Genomic DNA, 21,900 nt, shown 5'->3' on the forward strand with positions numbered 1-21,900 from the left:
TTCTTCTTCAGCTCAGGATGCTGTCAGCCTCCTTTGCCACAAGGGCACATTGGTGGTGGTTCATGGTCAGCTTCATGTCTACTAGGCCCCGCAAGTCCTTTTCTGCCAAGCTGCTTTCCAGCTGGTCGGTCCCCAGCCTGTACGGGTGCATGGGGTTATCCAGGTGCTGGTCTTGGCATTTCCCTTTGAACTTCGTGAGATCTTTCTCAGCCCATTTTTCCAGCCTGTTGAGGTCCCTCTGAATGACAGCCCACTCTACTAGTGTATAAACTGCACCTCCCAATTTTGTATGATGGGCAAACTTGCTGAAGGTGCACTCTGCCCCATCATCCATGTCATTAATGAAGATGTTGAACAGTACTGGCCCCAGTCTTGATCCCTGGGGTACTCCACTAGTGAGTGGCTGGCCACCTGCTGGACTTTGTGCTGCTGATCACAACCCTTTGACCAGCCAGTTTTCAGTCCGGTCATGGTCCACTTATCTGCTCCATACTTCATCAGTCTTTTTCTGAGGATGTTATGAAGACATGCATGCATATCTACAGGAGGACAGATGTTTTCTTTTCTTCCTGAATGTATCTGTATCTAAGAGAGGTGGATAGGGATTGTGGTCTGGACATGTTTGTCTACTTATTCCATGCCCTTTGCTAAGAATAGCCAATATTGAAAACTAAAGACAAAATCAGACTTGAGTGATAGAGAAAACTGTAGAAATAGCTTTGCCTTCCCCTTGTACAGAGGCAGATGGTTTAAAGTTAATTGGGAAGATACTGTGTATTTGGTCATGGTAGTTTCTTCTCTGCTGTGTTTGTTCCTGATGGTATTTTACTCCCAGTTCTTCCAACTGAATTAAAACACTTAAGGATTTCAGAAGTTTTACAGGAACTAAGGCTTCCTAGCAGGCAATCTTTATTTAATATTTAAAAAAATTTTGTGGAGTAGACTTAAAAAATCAGTTCAATGAGAATTATGCCTATTGCAGTATTCCTTCTTGACAGTCGATGAAATATGTGACAACTAGAAATGTTAATATATTACCGTATAACGAAATGCAAAATAATTAAAAAAAAAAAGAGACAACCACCAAAACACTAAACAAAAATTTCTTGATTTGGAGCTTAGCTCATTTTGGTTTGTTGTAGGATGGAATTCATAAAGACAAGTTTGAAGACGGCTTATCTAATCATTCTGACTCCGTCCTGAGTATTAGCACAATAGCCTCTGCTATTGCTAATGCTTCCTCCAGTGCTGATCCTTCCCAGCTAGCTGCTATGATGTTGTCACTCTCTAATAAAAGTAAAAGAACATGTTTCCTTCCTGGAATTGTTAAAGAGATGGAACTCTCTGCTAATCAGGTATTATCTAGCAATGTGGAAAATACTGCATTTGATATGGAAAAATACCTCAAAAAAACAGATGAGATTGGACATGAAAGTGAATACGAGAGTATTGTGAAACATGAAGCATCAGTCCAGAACCTTATGCCTGATACTTTTTTACTGAGTAAAGATAACAATAAGGATACTCTTGCAGAAGACTTGATAAATAATCATAGCAAGCAGCAAGAAATGGAGAAACGATTTCTGGATTATTTTAATGAAGAAAATGGTATTCAGAATTTTTTTAGCCTATCTGGTGTTCCCAACCATGAAGATGTACCTGCAAATAGTGTTAAATATTCAGAAAAGTTGTCAGATTTAGTAAATAGTAAACACTTACAGTCAGTGAATGCTGATCTTAGATCAGATACGCTCGATACCCAAACCTCACCTACTGGAAATGAAGCACAGACATGTGGAATTCCTTTAGCAGCAAAAATGGAAGTGGCACAGAGAAGTCTGCTTGCTTACCAGACCAACGATCTCACTAGTAGATGTTGTATTGGGGAAGGCACAGAAACAGTAGATCAAGCAACAAATGTTGTTCCTGAGCCATGTAATGATTTGGTGGAAAGAAGTACAGGAAACACTCCGTCACTCAGCAACTTAAAACCTGCCAAGCAATCTAGTAAATATGTCTCAGTAAGTCCTACAAAAGCAAAGCCTACGCAGAATTTGAACAATGATGAAAAGAAACAAAATGCAAAAATAGAGAAGAGAAACAAAGATACCAGTGCTGCTTGCGGTGGGAATGCAAAACATGTAACTTTTGAGAAGCTCTCCCCAACTTTCCAGAATAGTACTGGTAAGTAAACCTATATAAATGTAACTAGTTGTTGAAAAGGCATTTCTTGATAGTAGACTTGTTCCCTGTGCTTAAATAAATACTGTTATTAAATTCTGTTTATTTACCAGAGCATAAACCCATTCTACCTGAATGTGACTTGCACCCTCTGGAGGATGAGCAGTATAGCTTCAGACCTTCAACTTCACCACTAATCCACTCTTCTCCTAGTGAGACTTCTGGAACAGCATTTTCAGGGTAAATTTCTTGATACAAGTTATAAGAATTATTAATGCTTCATGAAGATTTTTGAGGGATCAAGTTTTAGTTTGAATGTTGACCTTGATCTCAGTTTATAGAAGATCTTTATTAGGCTAAGACTTCATTCTTAGACTAAGCTTTCTGTTTGCTTTTATTACGCATATGGGGAAGCAGTCTTAAGCAATTGTTAACTTTTTATTTTCCTCACTGGCCTGATGAGACAGAGATGCTGGGTAGGAACATTGCTGTTTCTGCTCGGGATTATCCAGTAATGCAAGAATACAAAATATTCAGCCTGTTAGCTAGTCATATATCTCAGATACCTAAAGCTTTGTGTTGATGGAGCTATAAAATCCCATATTTATTAATTGTTGTTCTACTGTAATTAATCTATTACAAATAAAGCTATTTGGTTGGGGGTTATGATGTTAATTATATGATAACAAAGCTTGACATTGTATAGACCAATGAAGATGTGTTTTTTAAACTTGTAAGTATTTCACTCGGTTTGGTTCTCTGATTCATACCACTGCTTGTTGTGAGAGAGGATGGGTAGAAATATTTGTATTGCTTTTGACCACTTCACCTTTTGAAACTGCAACTTGCGTCTAAGATTTCTTAGCAACTGAAAGGGCAATGTTTTTTAAATGAGCTCCCATAACAATAAGTGTTATATAAACTATAAGATTACAACTAAGTTGATTGTGTAGTCTTAAACATATAAACATGGCAAGTAGCCAATGGCTATATACGTTCTTATAAAAAGAGGAGGCAACTGATTGCCTTATTTTTTAAGGTCACTGATATTTAACTACAGTTAGTGTGTTGTACATGATATTAGAATTACAGGCTGTCTGGCATTTCTCAGAAGTTAAAATGTGCAGAAGTATGTGTATTTTTGCAAATGTGTTATATAGACATTAGGATTTTCAGTTAAAATTGTCAGTGACTTTACTCATTTTCATGTTATCTCTTCATGTTTGACAAAGTGGTGAGAGATCCTGTGTTTTCAGGTGTGTGAAGTGAAGAGAATCTCAGCAGTGAATAGGAAATACTAATGTGTGATGCCTGGGATGTTGAATGATTTTATTTGACATTCTTCCATCTAGTTAGATACAAGTATATTGATGCACCTTTTTTCTTTTAATAAGTTGTTGTGTTGTTTCTGTGACCTTAGCATCTGAGTTCAGTTGTGGAACTCTGATGCTTTGCCTTACGGATTTATATCTAATGAAAATGAGTTTTATGTACATCAAAGCTAGAACTTGTAAAGGTTAATTGAGAGCTGAATTCTCATTTCTACTGACTGTACTAAACAGAATGGCTAAGTAAGTTGATTTTTAGAATAGTATAGCCAATGCATAGCATTGATTTTTCTTGGGGGCAGCATTAGAAATATATTCTAATACTGATATACTTTGAATCTGTTTTCAGGTCTGAAACTGACTTTACTTGCACATCATGTTATCAGGAATCTTCTTGCAAAGAGAGTGTACTACCTCAGTCAGTTTACTCAAGTCCTAGCATGAGCAGATTAACATACGTCTCTGCATCTGACAGTACCCTTAAGAACACAGCTGTAATACATAATCCGGAGACATACTGGGTAAGAAAATCTTGAACTGTAAATATGTATTAATTCCCTTTCTTTAAAACAAACAAACAAAACAATACCTCTCCCTCACCCCCAAACCAAACCCTTAAATGGTCAAACTAATTCTAAATTAGAAAAGCCTTAAGGGTTTTGGAACAGTTTAGGACATGCTGTGCATAGGGAAAAGGTATTCTGCTTCTCCCCCACTCCCCAGTTTCAGAAATTTAAATTCTGAAATAGATTATGTTAAATGCACAAACCCTAATGAATATAAAAAAGTAAAACATTCAAAGAACTACTAACTTTTTTCAAAAGTTAGAGTTGGTGTGTTTTTCCCCTTTGATTCCCTCCCCCTCCCCACCCCCCAATTGCTTGTTAAGTCATTCTGTTCTTGGAATGCAGTGCAGTATTCCAGTAGTAGTTTGTAGGATCTATATCTGCTTTCATCACCCCTGAGGCTCCCTTTCTGCTCAGCTTCAGCTGTTAGGAGAATATTTTTCCTTTTTTTTTCCTGGAGAAATGTTTATAAATACATATTTTAGCTTTAACTTCTTTTTTCAGGACTGAAGCTGTCATTTTCTACCTCTGACAGTCATTCTGACTGTTTTTACTGCTTTAGCAAAAAGAGTGTACTCTGAGAGTGAAACTTTTGTTCAGACTTGTAGTCTTATGCTGATTAAGATAATTGGCATTCTTTCATCTAAATCCATGGGTTCCTTGGAATCTGGAATCTTTGTTATGCCTCCCACCTTCCAAAGTGTGTGGAAGTGTGGATGGAACTTTAAAAAACAAACAACAAAAGCTGAAAAACCTCTCTGACTGCATCCATATCTGTGTAAACCTGAGTGGTTACATTTATTTTGTAATATCTTTATTAGCTGTGGATTCCTCTAACACAGGAAATAGAAATGCTCTGTACTATGCTTTTTTTTTTTCATTTGCAGAGGGTGAGGCTTTTCAGAACTGGTGGCTAGTGAAAGCTTAGTGAAGCCTTTTCTTCCTCCTATAGGAACACCAGCAGCAATGTTCCTTCATGCTGAAAGCATCAGGAAGAAGGAAGCATGTGTTCTGGCCTATAGCCCGTTTTGTTCTAGGTCTAGTTGCTCAAGTTACGCAGGGAATATCTGTTCTTTTCCATCTTGATGTTTCCAGTGGGAATCGCAGTCCTGTAGGAAGGAACCCAAGGGCAAATTTAAGTGGGCATTTGCTTGCAGTCAATGCTGGCATAGCATCAGCTCTTGGGTCTATCCTCTGTTTGAAATGCATATGGTTCCAGATTGCTGTCATCTCATGCAAACGGCTGGCTCTTGATGCTTTGATGTAACTGGCTGCATACTAGTTTGCCCCTCTGTCTTGAAGAGACAGAGTGTTTGAGTAGTCTTTGTTCTCCAGGGTAGTTTAGCAAGGAGATCCTCAAGTACTTTGCCAAAGTTTTACATTTGTATTATGAGTACATTTGTAAGTCCCATTTATAAGGCTGCAGTGGTAATTTATTCCTTTAGGTTAGTAATCTTTTACGCTGAGAGAGAGAGACCACTGAGAGAGAAAGAGACGGAGAGATCTTAATCTCATCTGTACTTGTTAAAAGCCATTTTCATGTCCTTTGCCTGAAGCTTCTTACAGACAACAAGAATGTTTGTGTTAGTGTTATCTTCAGATCTGAACACTTCCTATAGCACAATCTGTCTAACCAGTGGTGCCCTCTCCCTTTAATACCGGGGTCAGGTTGTCGAAGGTGCATGATTTTTTTTATTTCTTGTTTGGTTGTTTTGGCTTGGTGAGCCATCTCACCTCAGGCAGCTGCCCTGAATGCCCTTTTTAAAAGATTGTAACTTGCAGCTTACTTTTCTACAACAATCTGATCAGCTACTTTATTGTTCTTTCCCCTTCTTTCAGATGCCTTTCCCTGTGTCCCAAGTCCCGTTTACTTAAGCTGAACAATTGCTTAATACTGTAGATGCTCTTCATCCTTTTGTGTAGCTCTCTTGTTCCTGTGTCAGAGTTCTCTAGGTACATCTGTCCTGAGCTGATGTCTGATTGCTTTGATACCACACTGTCTAGTTTTGGGTTTGAAACTTTATGAACTATTTTGAAACTCCGTTTTTGAAAATGGAATCTGTGATCTGGATGTACTTCACAAGAAAAAAATTAACCTTTGTAGCACATCTCAAGAACACTTTCATTTTTCAGATCGGTAGGGGAAATACCTGGAGTTCCATCCACTATATTGTGAAGACTTCCAAGTGTGATGCCAGTTGCGGGAGGGTGGTTCTCCCATGGTCAGTCCTCCTCCACTGATTAGTGCCAGTGCTATTGTTAGTAGCTATGAACAGTGCATGAGAGCGTGTAATCACTTCTGCTCTTGACAGTTAACCCAATAGGAGATTCCTTGAAACATATTTGTGTGTATGCATATTTATGGTTCATACTTCTTTTTTCTCTTGGTTTGATTCCTAAGTACAGAAATCCTAAGACTCTCAGGATAAGGTGCACTCATTCCACCTACACCATGCATACCTGCCAAAATGGAAGGTCTTTCGGCTTGAATGATTTCTTTGTGTAAGTGCACAAAGAAAGTGTTTGTATCAGTGCATTTTCATGCATCTTAAACTAATCCTTTTTGATTAATGATTTGGTTCAGGACCACTCAGCTTCTTAATTTTTTTTTTTCTTAAAAAGCTGGCACGTATGTCTTCAGTGGTGTGTTGGGGTGTTTTTTTGTTCTCAAAAAATCCGTCTGCTGTGATATTACTGTAACTTACTGCTTCTAGGTCCTTAGCTTTTACTAAGAACCCTAAGTACAGATTTGATACCTAACCACATCAGCTTTTTGTTAGTGGACTCTAATGCTTGGGGATTTTCATTTCTTATTAGAAGAAACTTAGACCTTAGTAAGCACCTTTGCATTCAAGAAAGTAATAAAGAATATGAAAAGAAATAATCTATACCACACTTGGATGCTGCTATTTAGGATCGATTCTATCAGAAATAGGGTTGATTAGGATTGATTGTATCAGAAATAGTGTGGCCAGCAGGAGCAGGGAAGTGATCGTCCCCCTGTACTCGGCACTGGTGAGGCCGCACCTCGAATACTGTGTTCAGTTTTGGGCCCCTCACTACAAGAAGGACATTGAGGTGCTGGAGCGTGTCCAGAGAAGGGCAACGAAGCTGGTGAAGGGTCTAGAGCACAAGTGTTATGAGGAGCGGCTGAGGGAACTGGGACTGTTTAGCCTGGAGAAAAGGAGGCTGAGGGGAGACCTCATCGCTCTCTACAACTACCTGAAAGGAGGTTGTAGCGAGGTGGGTGTTGGTCTCTTCTCCCAAGTAACAAGTGATAGGACAAGAGGAAACGGCCTCAAGTTGCACCAGGGGAAGTTTAGATTGGATATTAGGAAAGATTTCTTCACCGAAAGGGTTGTCAAGCATTGGACCAGGCTGCCCAGGGAAGTGGTTGAGTCCCCATCCCTGGAGGTATTTAAAAGACGTGTAGATGTGGTGCTTAGGGACATGGTTTAGTGGTGGACTTGGCAGTGGTAGGTTACTATTGGCCTTGATGATCTCAAAGGTCTTTTCCAACCTAAACAATTCTATGATTCATGCATTTTTAAACATGAAAATCTTCGTGGTATTGGATCCAAACACAATAAATAAGAAAATTCGCTGCAGGTCTCTGTTTTTTAGAATAATAATGTCTGTGAATCTGTCAGTGAGTTTAGGAATCTGCTCCATTAGGGTTTTTTCATAGTACAGTTACTTTCCCACAGAATGACTGTATAAAATCATAGAAAATCAAACAATTTTGGCCCTGTGGAAGCTCTCTTAGTTGGTAGTAACTTCAGAGAGCAGAGAATTCTTCTGGTGTTAATGCCTAGTGTGGTAGGTTGACCCCAGCTGGTGGCTCACCCCCCCCACCCCCAATTGCTTGCTCACACCCCCACAGTGGGATGGAGGAGAGAATTGGAAGGGCAAAAGGGTGGGGTGGGGTGGGGGACTGGTGGGTTGAGATAAAAACAGTTTAAGTGAAGGTGGGGGAAAGAGGGGGAAAGTGATGCAAAAGCAGTCACTCGCTACCAGCAGACCAATGCCCAGCCAGTCTCCAAGCAACAGCTACTTTGGAAAAATTCCCCCACGGTTTTATTACTGAGCATGCTATTACATGGCATGGATTCTCTCTTTGGTCAGTTGGGGTCAGCTGTCCTGACCGTGTCCCCTCCCTACCTCTTGCCCACCCCTGGCCTACTCTCTGGAGTGGCAGAGTGAGAAATGGAGTAGGCCTTGACACTGTGTGCAAGCACTGCTCAGCGAAAGCTAAAACACTGGTATGTTATCAACATTGTTTTGGTCACAAATCTAAAAATACAGCACCATAGGGGCTACTGTGAAGAAAATTAACTCCATCCCAGCCAGACCCAGTACACCTAGCTAGAATGTGACTTTAGACAGCAAACAGGTTGAAGTTGCAGGTTTTCTTTTTCGAGGTGAGGAGCCACAGATGTTAGAAAAGCAAAACTTCAGACAAGACTCGACAAACTTGATTATTTATATTGGATGGCAATACCGGTATTAAGGTCTGTCTTGTTTTATGTACCCTATTTGCTTCTCTAAAATTTGTAATACTGCATATTGTATTTGTTTACTAGAGTGAAAATGCTAGTGAACTGAGCACAACAATAATTCGAGCCAGCCCAACTCCTTCGCAGGAACATACAAATGAAAATCTGGAAGACCACTCATGTCAAAGAAATACAAAAGAAGCACTGCTTAGTATTGACCAGAAATCAGAAGAAAATGAACTTGGAGGTCTTAAAAGAAAGCTTGATGATGTACTGGGTCAAGAACTGTCCAAAGAAGGTTTTCCGAAGAATGAAAAGCAGCTTGCATCTATTCCTTCAAATGTAGCAGCAAATCATAAAGAGCTAGACCATATTAAATCAGCTTTACCAAGCAAATACTGCATCTTTCAGCCACTTTCTGTTAATGTTGACGCACAAGAAGCGTGCCAGGATGAAACAAGCAAAGCACGGAGACAAGGATTACCATCCTTGAATGTATTACCCATATATCCTGGATTAAGCACTTACATGCCATTCAATCAAAACTCATCTGGTGAACAATATGTTCCTATTTCAAGCTTTAAATCCCACGTCACTACCTCTGAGAGTCAAGCAATTTCTTCTTCTGTTCCCACATTGCTCACGGGACGTTCTCTTGCAACGACTCCATTTGCACAACAGCATCTGGGAAATATACTGTCTACTGGAAATACAGTTTTGTCTCAGTTGCATGGCTGCAGCTCTGCAGGTTTTGGTCTTCCAGCAGGGCTTCCTTGTTCCGGTATCCCTGCAGGACATGTTGAGAATCCACTTATGGTAGGAATTCCTCTAGGTCCAAGTATTGGTCCTGGCTCATTGGGTGCAGCTTCACTTTGTAATCCACACTCTACTTCCTGGAACAAGAACATCTTAAATATAAAATCCTGTACTGGACAACCTCTTGGAGCTGGTAGAAACGAGTGGGAGCTGCCAAAATCACCTGATATTGGTAAGCATGTGTTTTAGTGTGTTTAAAATGCAGCTGTGGACAAGAATGGCGATAATGATGATGCTAATATAGTAAATAAAATTAAGATGACTACTGAGTGTAACCACAATTATTCTTTATGCAAGCTTTGTTATTTTAAAAAAAGGTATTACTAATTTTCCTTATTTAATCATGTTCTCTGAATTCAATGTCTATTATAGACCCCCTAATAGTCTTAAAAGAAATTTTTCATAATCTGGAAGGATTTCAGCTTTCTTCTTCTTCAGCATTTAGTGGTTTTGTGTTTGTTTAAAGGATGCAGAACTGTCTTTCATAGGAGGAAGAGAAATCGTAGCTGCAGTTCATACTAGGCAAGACAAGTCATGCTCTAGAAATTCAGTTGCGTTTTATCTGGAAAGTAGATGACATTTCTGTCTCCAGCCTGACTTGGTATTGGCAGTCAGTTAAGCAAAAAAAATCCGAGGAGGAGAGTGGAGGGCTTAAGCTGTTTTCTGGTTATGAAGGGGAAAGAAGCTGCCAAGTGCCTTCTGTACTTTCTGCTATTTCTTTGTATCTTGACTTAGCTCTAAACCTAAGCAATGCAAATGAGTGTTTTATTTTAAAGACTTCTCACCTATGATCTCTCTAGTTTTTTGTTATACTTTTTTTTCTGGCCAACTCTTTCAGACAAAGTGACAGGCTAATGGGGTTGAAGGTTTGAATTTGTGACAGTTTATAGGTTATTTTCTGTTTATTGATTGTTCTAAATCATTGATCATTTAGTACATTTTAAAATAGTAAAATTTGAACAATCTTACTCTTTGCCTGCTTTTAATATACATGTTTCTGAACTCTGAATATCTATGTAGTCTAAGCTTGATTTTTTGGCAAACTTGAGTTTTTGAACTTAATTTCCAGTGATGCTAGTCTTGGTTTATATTTTCACCTTCATACTTGTGCTAAATTTTCTTTTTTGGAGTGTAGTAAGAGGGTGTGGCTTTAGAGTAAAGCTTGTTGCTCAAGTAACTAAAACTACTACAGGTGATTACGTGTGTCTCTAACTGAGAAGTCAAATTTTTAATTTGACATGAGTACCCATTAGTGGGTTTCTGGGTGTAATGACGATTGATCCTCCACATGCCAGAGAACTCCTACTTTCATTTGAGTTTTGAGTTGTCGTTATAATGTTGCAATTCCTCTGAAAGAGTTACTTTGAATATTTTAGAAGTAAGGACTTCCTGGAAGTAAAATATTTGAAGCAGGATTTCTTTTGGATTTGGTGATAACTTTTGATGACTGCACTTCTACAGCAAAAATCTACTCTAGGAGTACTCAGTATTTTCTGTAGCAAAAAATGCCTGAACACCTTTTTAGGTAACAGTTATACTCTGGTAAAAAAAGATTTTTCCTTTTTGTTGGTGTAAATGTTCTAAAGATGATGTAATACTGATATTCATATTTTCTGAGTTGAGCTAGTACTGATTAAATTGTGAACACTGAGTATTTTATATAAGGTGTATATGTATACTTTGTGGGTTAGTGTCTGCATGGGATGTGGTATTTCCATAAATATTTTTGTTTGTGACAGTAGAACTCCAAGTAAGATGCAAATTAGAAACGATTGAAATTCTGAGTATCAGGCTTGTGGAAAACATTCTTATGAAGACTGTAGGAGTCGAACATTTCCTTGCCATAATGAAGCATTAGTCAAATGTGTTTATAAACTTGACGTGGTGGCAGCCTGAGTGCTGATTTGCTTCTGGGTACTTGGAACTAACAGGAGCATATTTTCTTCCAAAGGACATGTGAAAGTACCAGAAGAATTGAAGTTCCCTAATGCTTGTTGTGTGGGAATTGCATCACAGACGGTTCTTAGCATTTTTAATCCAACTGAACGGTGGTTGCAGGTCAGCATTGGAATACTCAGTGTTTCAGTTAATGGGGAAAAGGTAAGAGATTTTTTTAATAAAGCTGTAGGAATAATGCTGTAATCTTACCAGATGTTATAGGTAAAATTAGACCCCTCTGTACAGGTTTGTAGTTTTTTCCCATTTTATAGTTAATATGCACAAAAGCAGTGCTACCTTCTTTCAGGCAGGGCACCTGACTTACTCCAACAAGTAGGCATAGAGAGGTGAATGCCACATGATGGAATTGACTTGTAGAATTGTTTTGCGTCTGTAAAGTGTGGTAGGTTTGAATTTATTCCTTATTCATTCCCACCTTTGTATGTAAGAAAAGTCAGCCCTAAAAAAGAAAGCATCCACACTGAGGACTGTTGCTGCTAAAACATTTTGTGCAGTTTGCTCCCATTTTTCTTGAAATCGGGACATCTTGTGTGACAGAGAGTGAGAAATACTTGGAGCAGACTTCAAGCTAGATGGGTTGTTCTGTGGGTTATATGTAGCTTGTAGGCCATAGATTGGGCATCTTGCACTTTAATCTTTTAAATTCTATCTACTTCTGTCATCACAGTAGTAGTTCCAGACATAAAAGATCTCAAGAACATTAGAATGAGTTAGATTAAAGGTCCATCAGTATAATTTAATTTCCTTTACTGATGAATACTCTCAGTAGAGAAGAATATAACAACAGAACAAGCATAGTACACTCTGAGCTTCTGGCAGTTTGATGCTTGGGAACTTTTGAGCCAGATGTTATTTCTGTTCTTACTAGTTTTTGGTGGACTGCTCTCTATCTAGTTAAACTTTTGAAATTGTGTAGTGTTGTCCACAGTTCAGTTCAGCTGAGGATTCTATGCACTACTGCTTTTTTCTTTTTTTTAATCTGATTCTTGCTGTTTTTGTCTGATGGTCCTTATTACTGAGAAATAATGGACAGTAATTCACTTTATATATTGCTGCTTCTAAGTTTTATAAATCCTTACCATATCCTTAGGTGTATTTTTCCAGCAGATGTAGCACATATCTTTCCAGGAGTATGACTTCTGGTTTTGCTCTCGTTTTCTCTGAATATTTCCTCTTGAAAAACCACCAAACCACAATTCTGTGTTCGTGTATATATACACACGTGTATATGAGAGTTAAGAGTTCTTACATATTTTTCTAGTCACTCAGTATCATGGGGCTCTTATGCAGCTCTTCAAACCTGAGATTCTGTTGTACCAGGAAGTGATTTTTTTCATGAAATTACTTTACAGTTGACAGTCCCATTTACAGATGTTTCCATGAATAAATATATACATTTAATTTGTTTGCTGCACAATATAACTAAAAAAATTTTTTTTCAGTCAAGTTAACTCTGACATACACTGAGCATGACTTGCAGTCTGTTGCTCCTGCTTGAAGATTATCTATGAGTATGTTCACAACAGAAACTTTAAGGCATCTGCACTAGGATTTACTGGTGAACTCCATACACTGACCTTTCCGTTACTCTTCCACCATACCTCTTCCTCCCACCTTTGATGGCAGAAACCACCAAGTAGAATTGGCTTTGTTTGTTTTGCTGCTGTTCTTTCTCAAAAATCAGGGCTTCACTTATGAATTCACTTTCAAATATAATAAATACTATAATCCCAGTGTTAATCTTACACTAGATGCTGGAAAGAAACCCCAGCAACTTTCAGGCTGACTTACCTAACTCTTTAAATTAAAAGAAAATGCCTACAGTTGAGTGAGATGGAAGTGGGACATGAATATGAAGACGCAATAATTAATACTGAGCAAAAATGTATACAAAATGTCTGTGTTGAGCAGTGGTGCCAGATAAATGTGGTATTTTGAAAGAAGCTGTCCTCTGGCAAGAGGCCTGTTGAAAATGACAGAGATTTTGTTTTTCAGATGGATCCTGTGAAATATCAATGTCTGGTTTTCAAGAACAAAACCATCGTAGGATCCTATTCTACCAATGATCTGAAAATACTTTTCTTACCTTGTCATTCGGGGATCTTTCAGTGTATTCTCAACGTTTCATCTTGGCCAGTTTCTGCAGATCCTGAGACAATCGTTCAGGCAGAAGCTTTGGCAAGTAGGGTAGTTCTGACAGCAGTTGCTGAAAATCCTAATTTAGAAGTAAGTAGCTGCTTATTGTGTTGGGTTTTTTTGTGGAATCTTATGAATAGTTTAATGACACTGGAAAAGCATAGGAATGCAAGGTTGTTCCTCAAAGGAGCCTGGGATTTCTTATGTTTGGAGTGGGGAGGGAATATAGGAGAAAGTTATATAAGCTTCTCATAAACAATCCAGGACGTTTTAGCTGTGGAAAAGCACCTAGCTGGAAACAAAGAATTATTATGTAACTGTCTGAAAAGTATAAATTAAAAGGTATTGCTTTTTCATTATTAAAAGAATGGATGAGATCTTAAACACCTAATGCTTTCTAAGTATCTGCTATGTTGGATACCATTGGGCATTAAAATGTAACAAAAAGCATTTATTACCAATTGTAAGGATTTCTTTATTTTTTACATCAAGTAGGCTTTGTCTTGGTTTCTTATTACTTTCAGCTTATTTATGGTTGTAGAGACTATTTTCTTATTTTGGACTAATTAAAAATTAAAAGTAAGTGGATGTATAAAATACTTTGTCTTTTGTCTTATGAAGAGCAACCAGATGGGAGACAGTGGGACATTAAGAATTAAATCTGGCTATAGTCCTAAATTTAAGAGTATGGACAGGCAGAAATGGGATTGATGGTACTTTTGGAGGTGACTGAACAAATTACACTACAGTCTGTGACGTTGCTGATAAAAGGAAAATTTTTAGTCATTAACCACAGCTAACAATTTTTTTGCATTTTAAGGTGGTGTATTAAGCTGCTTTGGGCTAAGTATATGTTTTAAAGTAATGATATTCTAGTTGAATACACATGAATGGATGTGATTTTTTTTTTTATGCTTCTTCCATAAATTTTAATTTAAGTTTCAATGGATTTTTTAATACATAATTCAGCAAAATCAATCATTCTCCATGTTCTTCATGGTATAGTTCATTCAAACTTGCTTCATATTTAAATTAAAATTAAACCCTATCCTATATCTCTGCATGTCTTGTTATATTCCTGAGATTGGAAAAAGTATCAAATAAAAGCTGTATTTTGCTGCAGATCATGGCACTTAAGTCTTTTTATGCTAACAAAAAATTAACTATTTCTTAGTTATTTTCTTAACTTTTAACTTGCTAAAATGATATTTTAACTATCTAAAACTGACATTTCTTACTTGCTAGCAGTAATCATAGTTTAAATTTATTTTTATTTTAAATTAGCCAAAATAATTCAGTTGTGTGCTGGGTTTTGGTGGATGAACATGGCACTAAGATTGGCTTAATTGATTGAGGCAAAATGTGGGAGATAGCCAATTGGGTGTAACCCCTTTTAATTTCAAAGGAAATGTGTTTCTTAGACTCCTCCTACCCCTGGTAGGAGGTAGGTATGGTATACGGGTATAGCATTAAGAGGATGGAATAAGTGAATAACATCTTTACTTTCCTGGTGCTTTCGTATGGTAGTGTGTTTTGGAGGTTTTCCTTCCTTATAAGTTCTGCTTTGCCTTAAAACCAGGTGGAAACGGGAAAAAGAGATTATCTGGATTTTGGTGACTTGACTTCTGGCAGTTGGAAGGCTCTTCCGCTAAAACTTATCAACAAAACCCATGCCTTTGTGCCAATTAGACTCATTATTAATGCCGTAAGTACAGTAAACTTCCTGTACGTGAAAGTTAACTTCTTGTGATACTGAATTTTAATACCAAAACGCTTTGTTATATGTCATTAAGAAACATACCCTGGACACTAGATGTAAGATTCCCAAGAAATCTTTGGTTAGTCAGGAAATAATTGTTTTTTGCAGGGTGGTAATCTGATTCAGCTATAATGGTGCCAACAAAAATGCTTCTGGGATAGGTGTGGGGTTTTGTTTAGTGGTGGTGTTTTTTCATTTTTAAAGCCCAGCCATGGACTGCTGCCTCTGTGTTGCCTAATCGGAGAGCAGAGGGCAGCAGATAGCAAAAGGGTTGTATTGCCTAATCCTTCCCTCTGAAAAGATGGAGACGTATTCCACTGTTCAAGTGGAACAACTGACTGTTCAAACAAGCAGCCAGACTTGCTTCATAGCAAGTTTAACATATTCTTTCTTCCTCTGCAGGAGCAAGAGCAGGACTCTTCACTCTATCCACTCTGTGTCCCACTAGACAATAATAGCCTGTATTACAGGCTACAATATGCTCCTCTGCATCTCTGTGGCAATGCAGATTTCAGATTTTTGGCTAGGCTGGCTGCTGTTTTGTGCTGTGGGAAGAGCTGGTCTTGTTTCCTTACATGGGGGGGACAAGAAAGGACTGGCCTTATGTTAAGATTGGATCAGGTCATCTTGGTGACTAGTGAGTTTTGGTCTTGAACAGCCAAACTTCTTGAAGGCTTAAACTAACCAGTTCCAGCTTGTCTCCTTTTACTGCAGAAGGGTTTCTGACTATTTTTAGTTTGCTGGATTACCACATACTAACTGAAACTACAGGCTAATCTTGTTTTTTCCAAACTACTTAGATTGTTCAGAACTTGCCTTGTATTTCTCAGCTTTGTCAGCATTATTGTTAGTGACAATAAGAGATTTAATACTTTTAATACTTTATTTCTTTGACAGAATGCAGTAGCTTGGCGTTGCTTCACGTTTTCCAAAGAACCAGTTAATCCTTCTAATGAACAATCGCTTCAAATGGATGCAGTTTCTCAGATAGCAGCTCCGTCAGTTGTAAATCATGTGATACATGCAAGCTATGATGGGCAAGTGAGTAGTTTGTAGTTGACTGATTCTTCCTGTTATTTGCTGTCTGAAATGATGGTTCTGAATATCTGGGTTGACAGTAATGATATTTGGGGAGTCTACCTATTTGAGCGGTAGAGTTTTGTTGATAGTTTTATTTTTTTTTTCTCTTGAGTAATTCTCCCTCCTCCCCCCTCCCTAAAATGAGTCAACCAATTTCTTTTTCAGGATCCTGAAGATTTAACAGTTTGGGTTCTGTTCCATGCACCTAAGAAACAAATTTCTTGTTCAGGTATAGCAATTTGATTTTCATTTCAACTAAAACAAATTTGACTTTTAATGTATGCACGTGTTAGAACTGCAGGAACAGGCTGCAAATTTGAAATTAAATGTTCTGTCTTTGGTTTGTGTCCTAATATTTTGGTTATTGCATTCAGTTTCAGTGGAATACTTCTATGTCTTAATCTTTTAGATGTTAACAGGGGTATTTATACTTCAGTATCAAGCTGTACAAAGCGGTTATCTACTGCAAAATGTGTGGAATTTGCTTTACTCCTTTTGCTGAGGGAGTTAAATCATCACTTAAGAAAACATTGCGCTGGTTGCAAAATAGATAAGAAATTTGAAGAAACCTCTTGAGTTTTTCTAGCTTCCTAAATAGGAAATAGTACAACTATCAACTAGTTTGGCTAGTATGTTAAGGTGGGGTTTTTTGTTTGCTTTAGGGACAATTTCAGCCACATTTGACAGAAAGGTAAAAATCTTAAATAAGATCCTGTGAGACTTTATTTAAAAGAAAAAAAAGTGTTGCCAGGGTAATGGGGGGAGTTTCTGTTAATATCACCAGAACATTAATATGTTAAGATTGGACAGTAGCTGAAGTGAGACATGCATCCATGGAAATGGCTCTTGCTGCTAGCAGACTTGCTTGCTTTTGTTACTGATGGAATTGTTCCTAGATTCCTTGGGTCCAGCGGATGAATTCTTGGCAAGAGTTGATGTGGAAGTGGATAGTCCAGGACCTAGCGGTGTGATTAAAAGTATTCCTCTCCGAGCAAGAGCTGGAACAGCAAGGATACATGCTCCAAAGGACTTACAGGTTTGCATGTATTTACAAAGTGTGTTTTAATAAGTTTGCCTCTCCTAGCCTACTTCTTCTGTAATGTTTGGTTTTATTATATATGTATATATACATAAATACATACATACTTCTTTACATTTTCCAGACAATATACCTATCTACTAGTGTGGGTTCAACAGCCAAACAGCAGCTGCCGTTGAAAAATGCTGGAAACATTGGTGTATATTTGAAAGTTAAGGTAGGTTGGCTTCTCCCTCTTGAAATCATGAGTTTTGTGCTGTTAATGTTGTATTGAAACTAGAGCTGAGCCTTGGGATCCTAGTTTAACTGTGTGGTTTGACAAAATGTTTGCAAGTTTACATAAGGCAATCTGGAGCACAGGTTGCTTTTTCCTCTGTCCTTCCAGTTGCGGGCAGTGACATTGGAAGAAACAGACGGACCCAGTCTTATTAATATATGGCTCCGTGGCTAGTGCCACTGCCACAGTTTTGGGTTTTTTGATAATGGGATGGCCTACGTGGCACCAGGCCTGCTCGCGTCAGATGGGATTCACCTTTCTCAAAGGGGGAAGAGGGTCTTTGCTCACGAGCTAGCCTGGCTCATTGACAGACCTTTAAACTAAACTTGAAGGGAGAGGGGGATAATATCAGGCTTGCCCGTGACAAGCTGTGGGATGACACGCCAAGGTTAGAGGGACGGGGTGCTAGTGAGGGCCCTCAGCTTGTTGCTCTGAGACGTGCTGGCTACACTGGAGCACAGTTGAAGCCTTACAAAGATGAGCCAGGGGCTCCTAAGGTAATAGGAGCCAACAGGGAAACACCGGTGGAATACCTCAAAGGAATTAAGGGGTGTTCCTCTGAGAAGATGACACGGCCAACAGCCCAGCTGAAGTGCCTCTACACCAATGCACGCAGCATGGGCAACAAACAGGAGGAGTTGGAAGCCACCGTGCCGCTAGAAAGCTACGACCTAGTTGCCATTACTGAAACTCGGTGGGATGAATCCCATGACTGGAGTGTGGCTATCAATGGCTACAGGCTGTTCAGAAGGGACAGGCGAGGAAGGAGGGGCGGAGGCGTTGCCCTCTACATCAAGAAATGGATAGAGTGTGAAGAGCTGTCTCTGAAGCATAGCCACGAGCAGGTTGAAAGCTTATGGGTAAGCATTAGAGACCAAGGCAACAAAGGGCACCTTGTGGTTGGTGTCTACTACAGGCCGCCCAATCAAGGGGAGCCTATTGACGAAGCCTTCTTACTCCAGCTACAGGAGGCATCACGCTCACAGGCTCTCGTCCTGCTGGGGGACTTCAACCACCCAACATCTGCTGGAAAAATAGGCGAGGTGTAGGCAATCCAGGAGACTCCTGGAATGCATTGAGGATAATTTCTTAAGCCAGGTAGACAGCCCTACCAGAGGGGACGCGATACGGGACCTGTTGGTCACCAACACAAGTGAGCTAATCAGTGACGTCAAGACTGGAGGCAGCCTGGGCTGCAGTGATCATACACTGGTGGAGTTTGTAGTCCTGAGGGATATGGGTCAGGCAAAGAGTAAAGTCAGGACACTGAATTTTAGGAAGGCAAACTTCCAGCTGTTCAAGGAGTTAGTCAATAGGACCCCCTGGGAAGCTGCCCTCAGGGACAAGGGAGCAGAACAGAGCTGGCAGATCTTTAAGGACATTTTCCATAGAGCGCAAATGCTCTCGATCCCCAGGTGCAAGAAATCAGGCGAGGAAGGCAAGAGACTGGTGTGGCTGAGTCGAGACCTGCTGGTCAAACTAAAGGGCAAGAAGGAAATGCACAGGCAGGGGAAGCAGGGACAGGTATCCTGGGAAGAGTATAGGGACGCTGCCCAGTTGTGTAGGGATGGGGTCAGGAAGGCCAAGGCGCAGCTGGAGCTGAACTTGGCAAGGGATGCAGAGAATAATAAGAGGGGCTTCTACAGGTATGTCAGCCAGAAAAGGAAGGTCAAAGAAAGCATCCCCCCCGATGAACACGACTGACAAACTGGTAACAACGGACGAGGAGAAGGCTGAGGTACTCAACAACTCTTTTGCCTCAGTCTTCAGTGGCAGTCTTTTTTCCCCCACCTCTTGAGTGGATGGACCGCAAGACGGGGACGGAGGGAGCAAAGTCCCTCCCGCTGTAAGAGAACATCATGTTCGTGACCACCTGAGGAACCTGAACAGACATAAGTCTATGGGACCTGACGACATGCATCCCAGAGTCCTGAGGGAATTGGCTGGTGTAGTTGCCAAGCCACTCTCCATGATACTTGAAAAGTCATGGTAGTCAGGTGAAGTTCCCATTGACTGGAAAAGGGGAAACATTGCACCCATTTTTAAAAAGGGTAGAAAGGACGACCCTGGGAACTACTGACCTGTGAGCCTCACCTCTGTGCCTGGGAAGATCATGGAACAGATCCTTCTGGAAGCTATGCTAAGGCACATGGAGGACAGGGAGGTGATTCAAGACAGCCAGCATGGCTTCACCAAGGGCAGGTCTTGCCTGACCAACCTAGTGGCCTTTTGTGATGGAGTGACTACATCAGTGGACACGGGAAGGGCTACAGATGTTGTCTATCTGGACTTCTGTAAGGCCTTTGACATGGTCCCCCACAACAGCCTTCTCTCTAAACTGGAGAGGTATGGATTTGATGGGTGGACTGTCCGGTGGGTGAGGAATTGGTTAGATGGTCGCATCCAGAGGGTAGTGGTCAACGGCTCAATGTCCAGGTGGAGATCAATGATGAGTGGCATCCCGCAGGGGTTCGTATTGGGACCAGTCCTGTTTAATATCTTCACCAATGGCATAGACAGTGGGATCGAGTGCACCCTCAGCAAGTTTGCAGATGACACCAAGCTGAGGGACGGGATGCCATCTAGAGGGACCTGGACAAGCTCAAGAAGTGGGCTCGTGTGAACCTCATGAGGTTTAACAAGGCCAAGTGCAAGGTCCTGCACCTGGGTCGGGGCAACCCCTGGTATCACTACAGGCTGGGGGATGAAGGGATTGAGAGCAGCCCTGCCGAGAAGGACTTGGGGGTACTGGTGGATGAAAAGCTGGACATAAGCCAGCAATGTGTGCTCGCAGCCCATAAGGCCAGTCGTCTCCTGAGCTGCATCACAAGAAGCGTGGCCAGCAGGTCGAGGGAGGTGATTCTGCCCCTCTACTCTGCTCTGGGGAGACCCCACCTGGAGTACTGCGTCCAGCTCTGGAGCCCTCAGCCTAAGAAAGACATGGACCTGTTGGAGCGGGTCCAGAGGAGGGCCACAAAAATGATCAGGGGGATGGAAGACCTCTCCTATGAAGAAAGGCTGAGAGAGTTGGGGTTGTTCAGCCTAGAGAAGAGAAGGCTTCGGGGAGACCTTATTGCAGCCTATCAGTACTTAAAGGGGGCTTAGAAAAAAAGATGGCGGCAGACTTTTTAGCAGGGCCTGTTGTGACAGGACAAGGGGGAATGGCTTTAAACTAAAGGGGGGTAGATTTAGACTAGATATAAGGAAGAAATTTTTTATGCTGAGGGTGGTGAGGCACTGGCACAGGTTTCCCAGAGAGGTGGTGGATGCCCCATCCCTGGAAACATTCCAGGTCAGGTGGGATGGGGCTCTGAGCAACCTGATCTAGTTGAAGATGTCCCTGCTTATGGCGGGGGGGGGTTGGACTAGATGACCTTTAAAAGGTCCCTTCCAACCCAAACCATTCTATGATTCTATAAAGAGAATGAAAGATAGCAAAGAGATTAGCTCACATTATTGGAAAAAGCATATGGGGGTTTTGTTGCTCAGCTTCGGTTGTATTTGTTTTAACAAACATACTTTTATGATTTTTAACAAGTGTATAACAAATATGTAAAAGCAGTGAATCCTGTGCTTCACAGCAGGTGTTAATTAGCTAGTGGAGTAAAGCACATTTAGAGCAATGAGGAATATTAGCATTGGGAAACATCTTTATTTTCTAACAAAGCTGCATTAGGTTTTGTTGGACATCTTGGCAACTCAAGTATGAAGTGAGCTCTTTTCAGATACATGATCTCTTTAATTTTCTTGAGAATCCATGGAAAGTATGGTCCTGGACTGAAAGGTGACTAGCATTTCAAAGTCAACAGAAGGAGCAGTTGGTCCCCTTTTACATTAAAAAAAAAAAAAGTTAAAAAATTGAGAGTTGTGAGCCCATCATTTCTTGGAGCACAAGCTGTGGAATTAGGGTGTGTGACTTGTATTGCAAATGCCACATTAACGTGATGATGCTGGATACTAATTGATACCAGCAATGGTTGGTACCACCGCTGAGACTAGTGATGTTACTTGACTAGTGGTGTACCATTGCCATGTTGTATTTACTGTTAAATTCTTTAAATCTCTTTGTGGCCCCTTCAGTGTTGTATCAGTGTTGTATACACAGTTGATGTCTTAAGATCCCTCTTTTAGAGGTATTTGTGCTGTAGTGTCCAACTTTTTAGAAGAGTTTAACTAATGCAGGGTTATGGGAGAGTTCTGAAGGTGCCGGGTGCATTTGAATTGTCTGAACTGTATGTACAACAGATGCACAACGAAATTGTA

The 21,900-nt window shown here is 40.2% G+C and overlaps 1 protein-coding gene across 1 annotated transcript in view; it reads left to right on the plus strand.

Annotated features, from left to right (window-relative positions):
- Positions 1–21,900, plus strand: part of CEP192 (centrosomal protein 192) — a 96,593-nt gene that overhangs the window by 37,722 nt on the left and 36,971 nt on the right. Inside the window, exons 24-34 of the mRNA XM_076328963.1 lie at positions 1,143–2,184; positions 2,295–2,421; positions 3,859–4,030; positions 8,659–9,559; positions 11,339–11,487; positions 13,342–13,572; positions 15,062–15,187; positions 16,139–16,282; positions 16,487–16,550; positions 17,218–17,357; positions 17,485–17,577. Of these exons, the coding sequence (XP_076185078.1) occupies positions 1,143–2,184; positions 2,295–2,421; positions 3,859–4,030; positions 8,659–9,559; positions 11,339–11,487; positions 13,342–13,572; positions 15,062–15,187; positions 16,139–16,282; positions 16,487–16,550; positions 17,218–17,357; positions 17,485–17,577 (3,189 nt within the window). The remainder of the gene's footprint in view (positions 1–1,142; positions 2,185–2,294; positions 2,422–3,858; positions 4,031–8,658; positions 9,560–11,338; positions 11,488–13,341; positions 13,573–15,061; positions 15,188–16,138; positions 16,283–16,486; positions 16,551–17,217; positions 17,358–17,484; positions 17,578–21,900) is intronic.

The sequence above is a fragment of the Aptenodytes patagonicus genome, chromosome 2 (assembly GCF_965638725.1).
Source record: "Aptenodytes patagonicus chromosome 2, bAptPat1.pri.cur, whole genome shotgun sequence".
In the NCBI taxonomy this organism is placed as follows: Eukaryota; Metazoa; Chordata; class Aves; order Sphenisciformes; family Spheniscidae; genus Aptenodytes; species Aptenodytes patagonicus.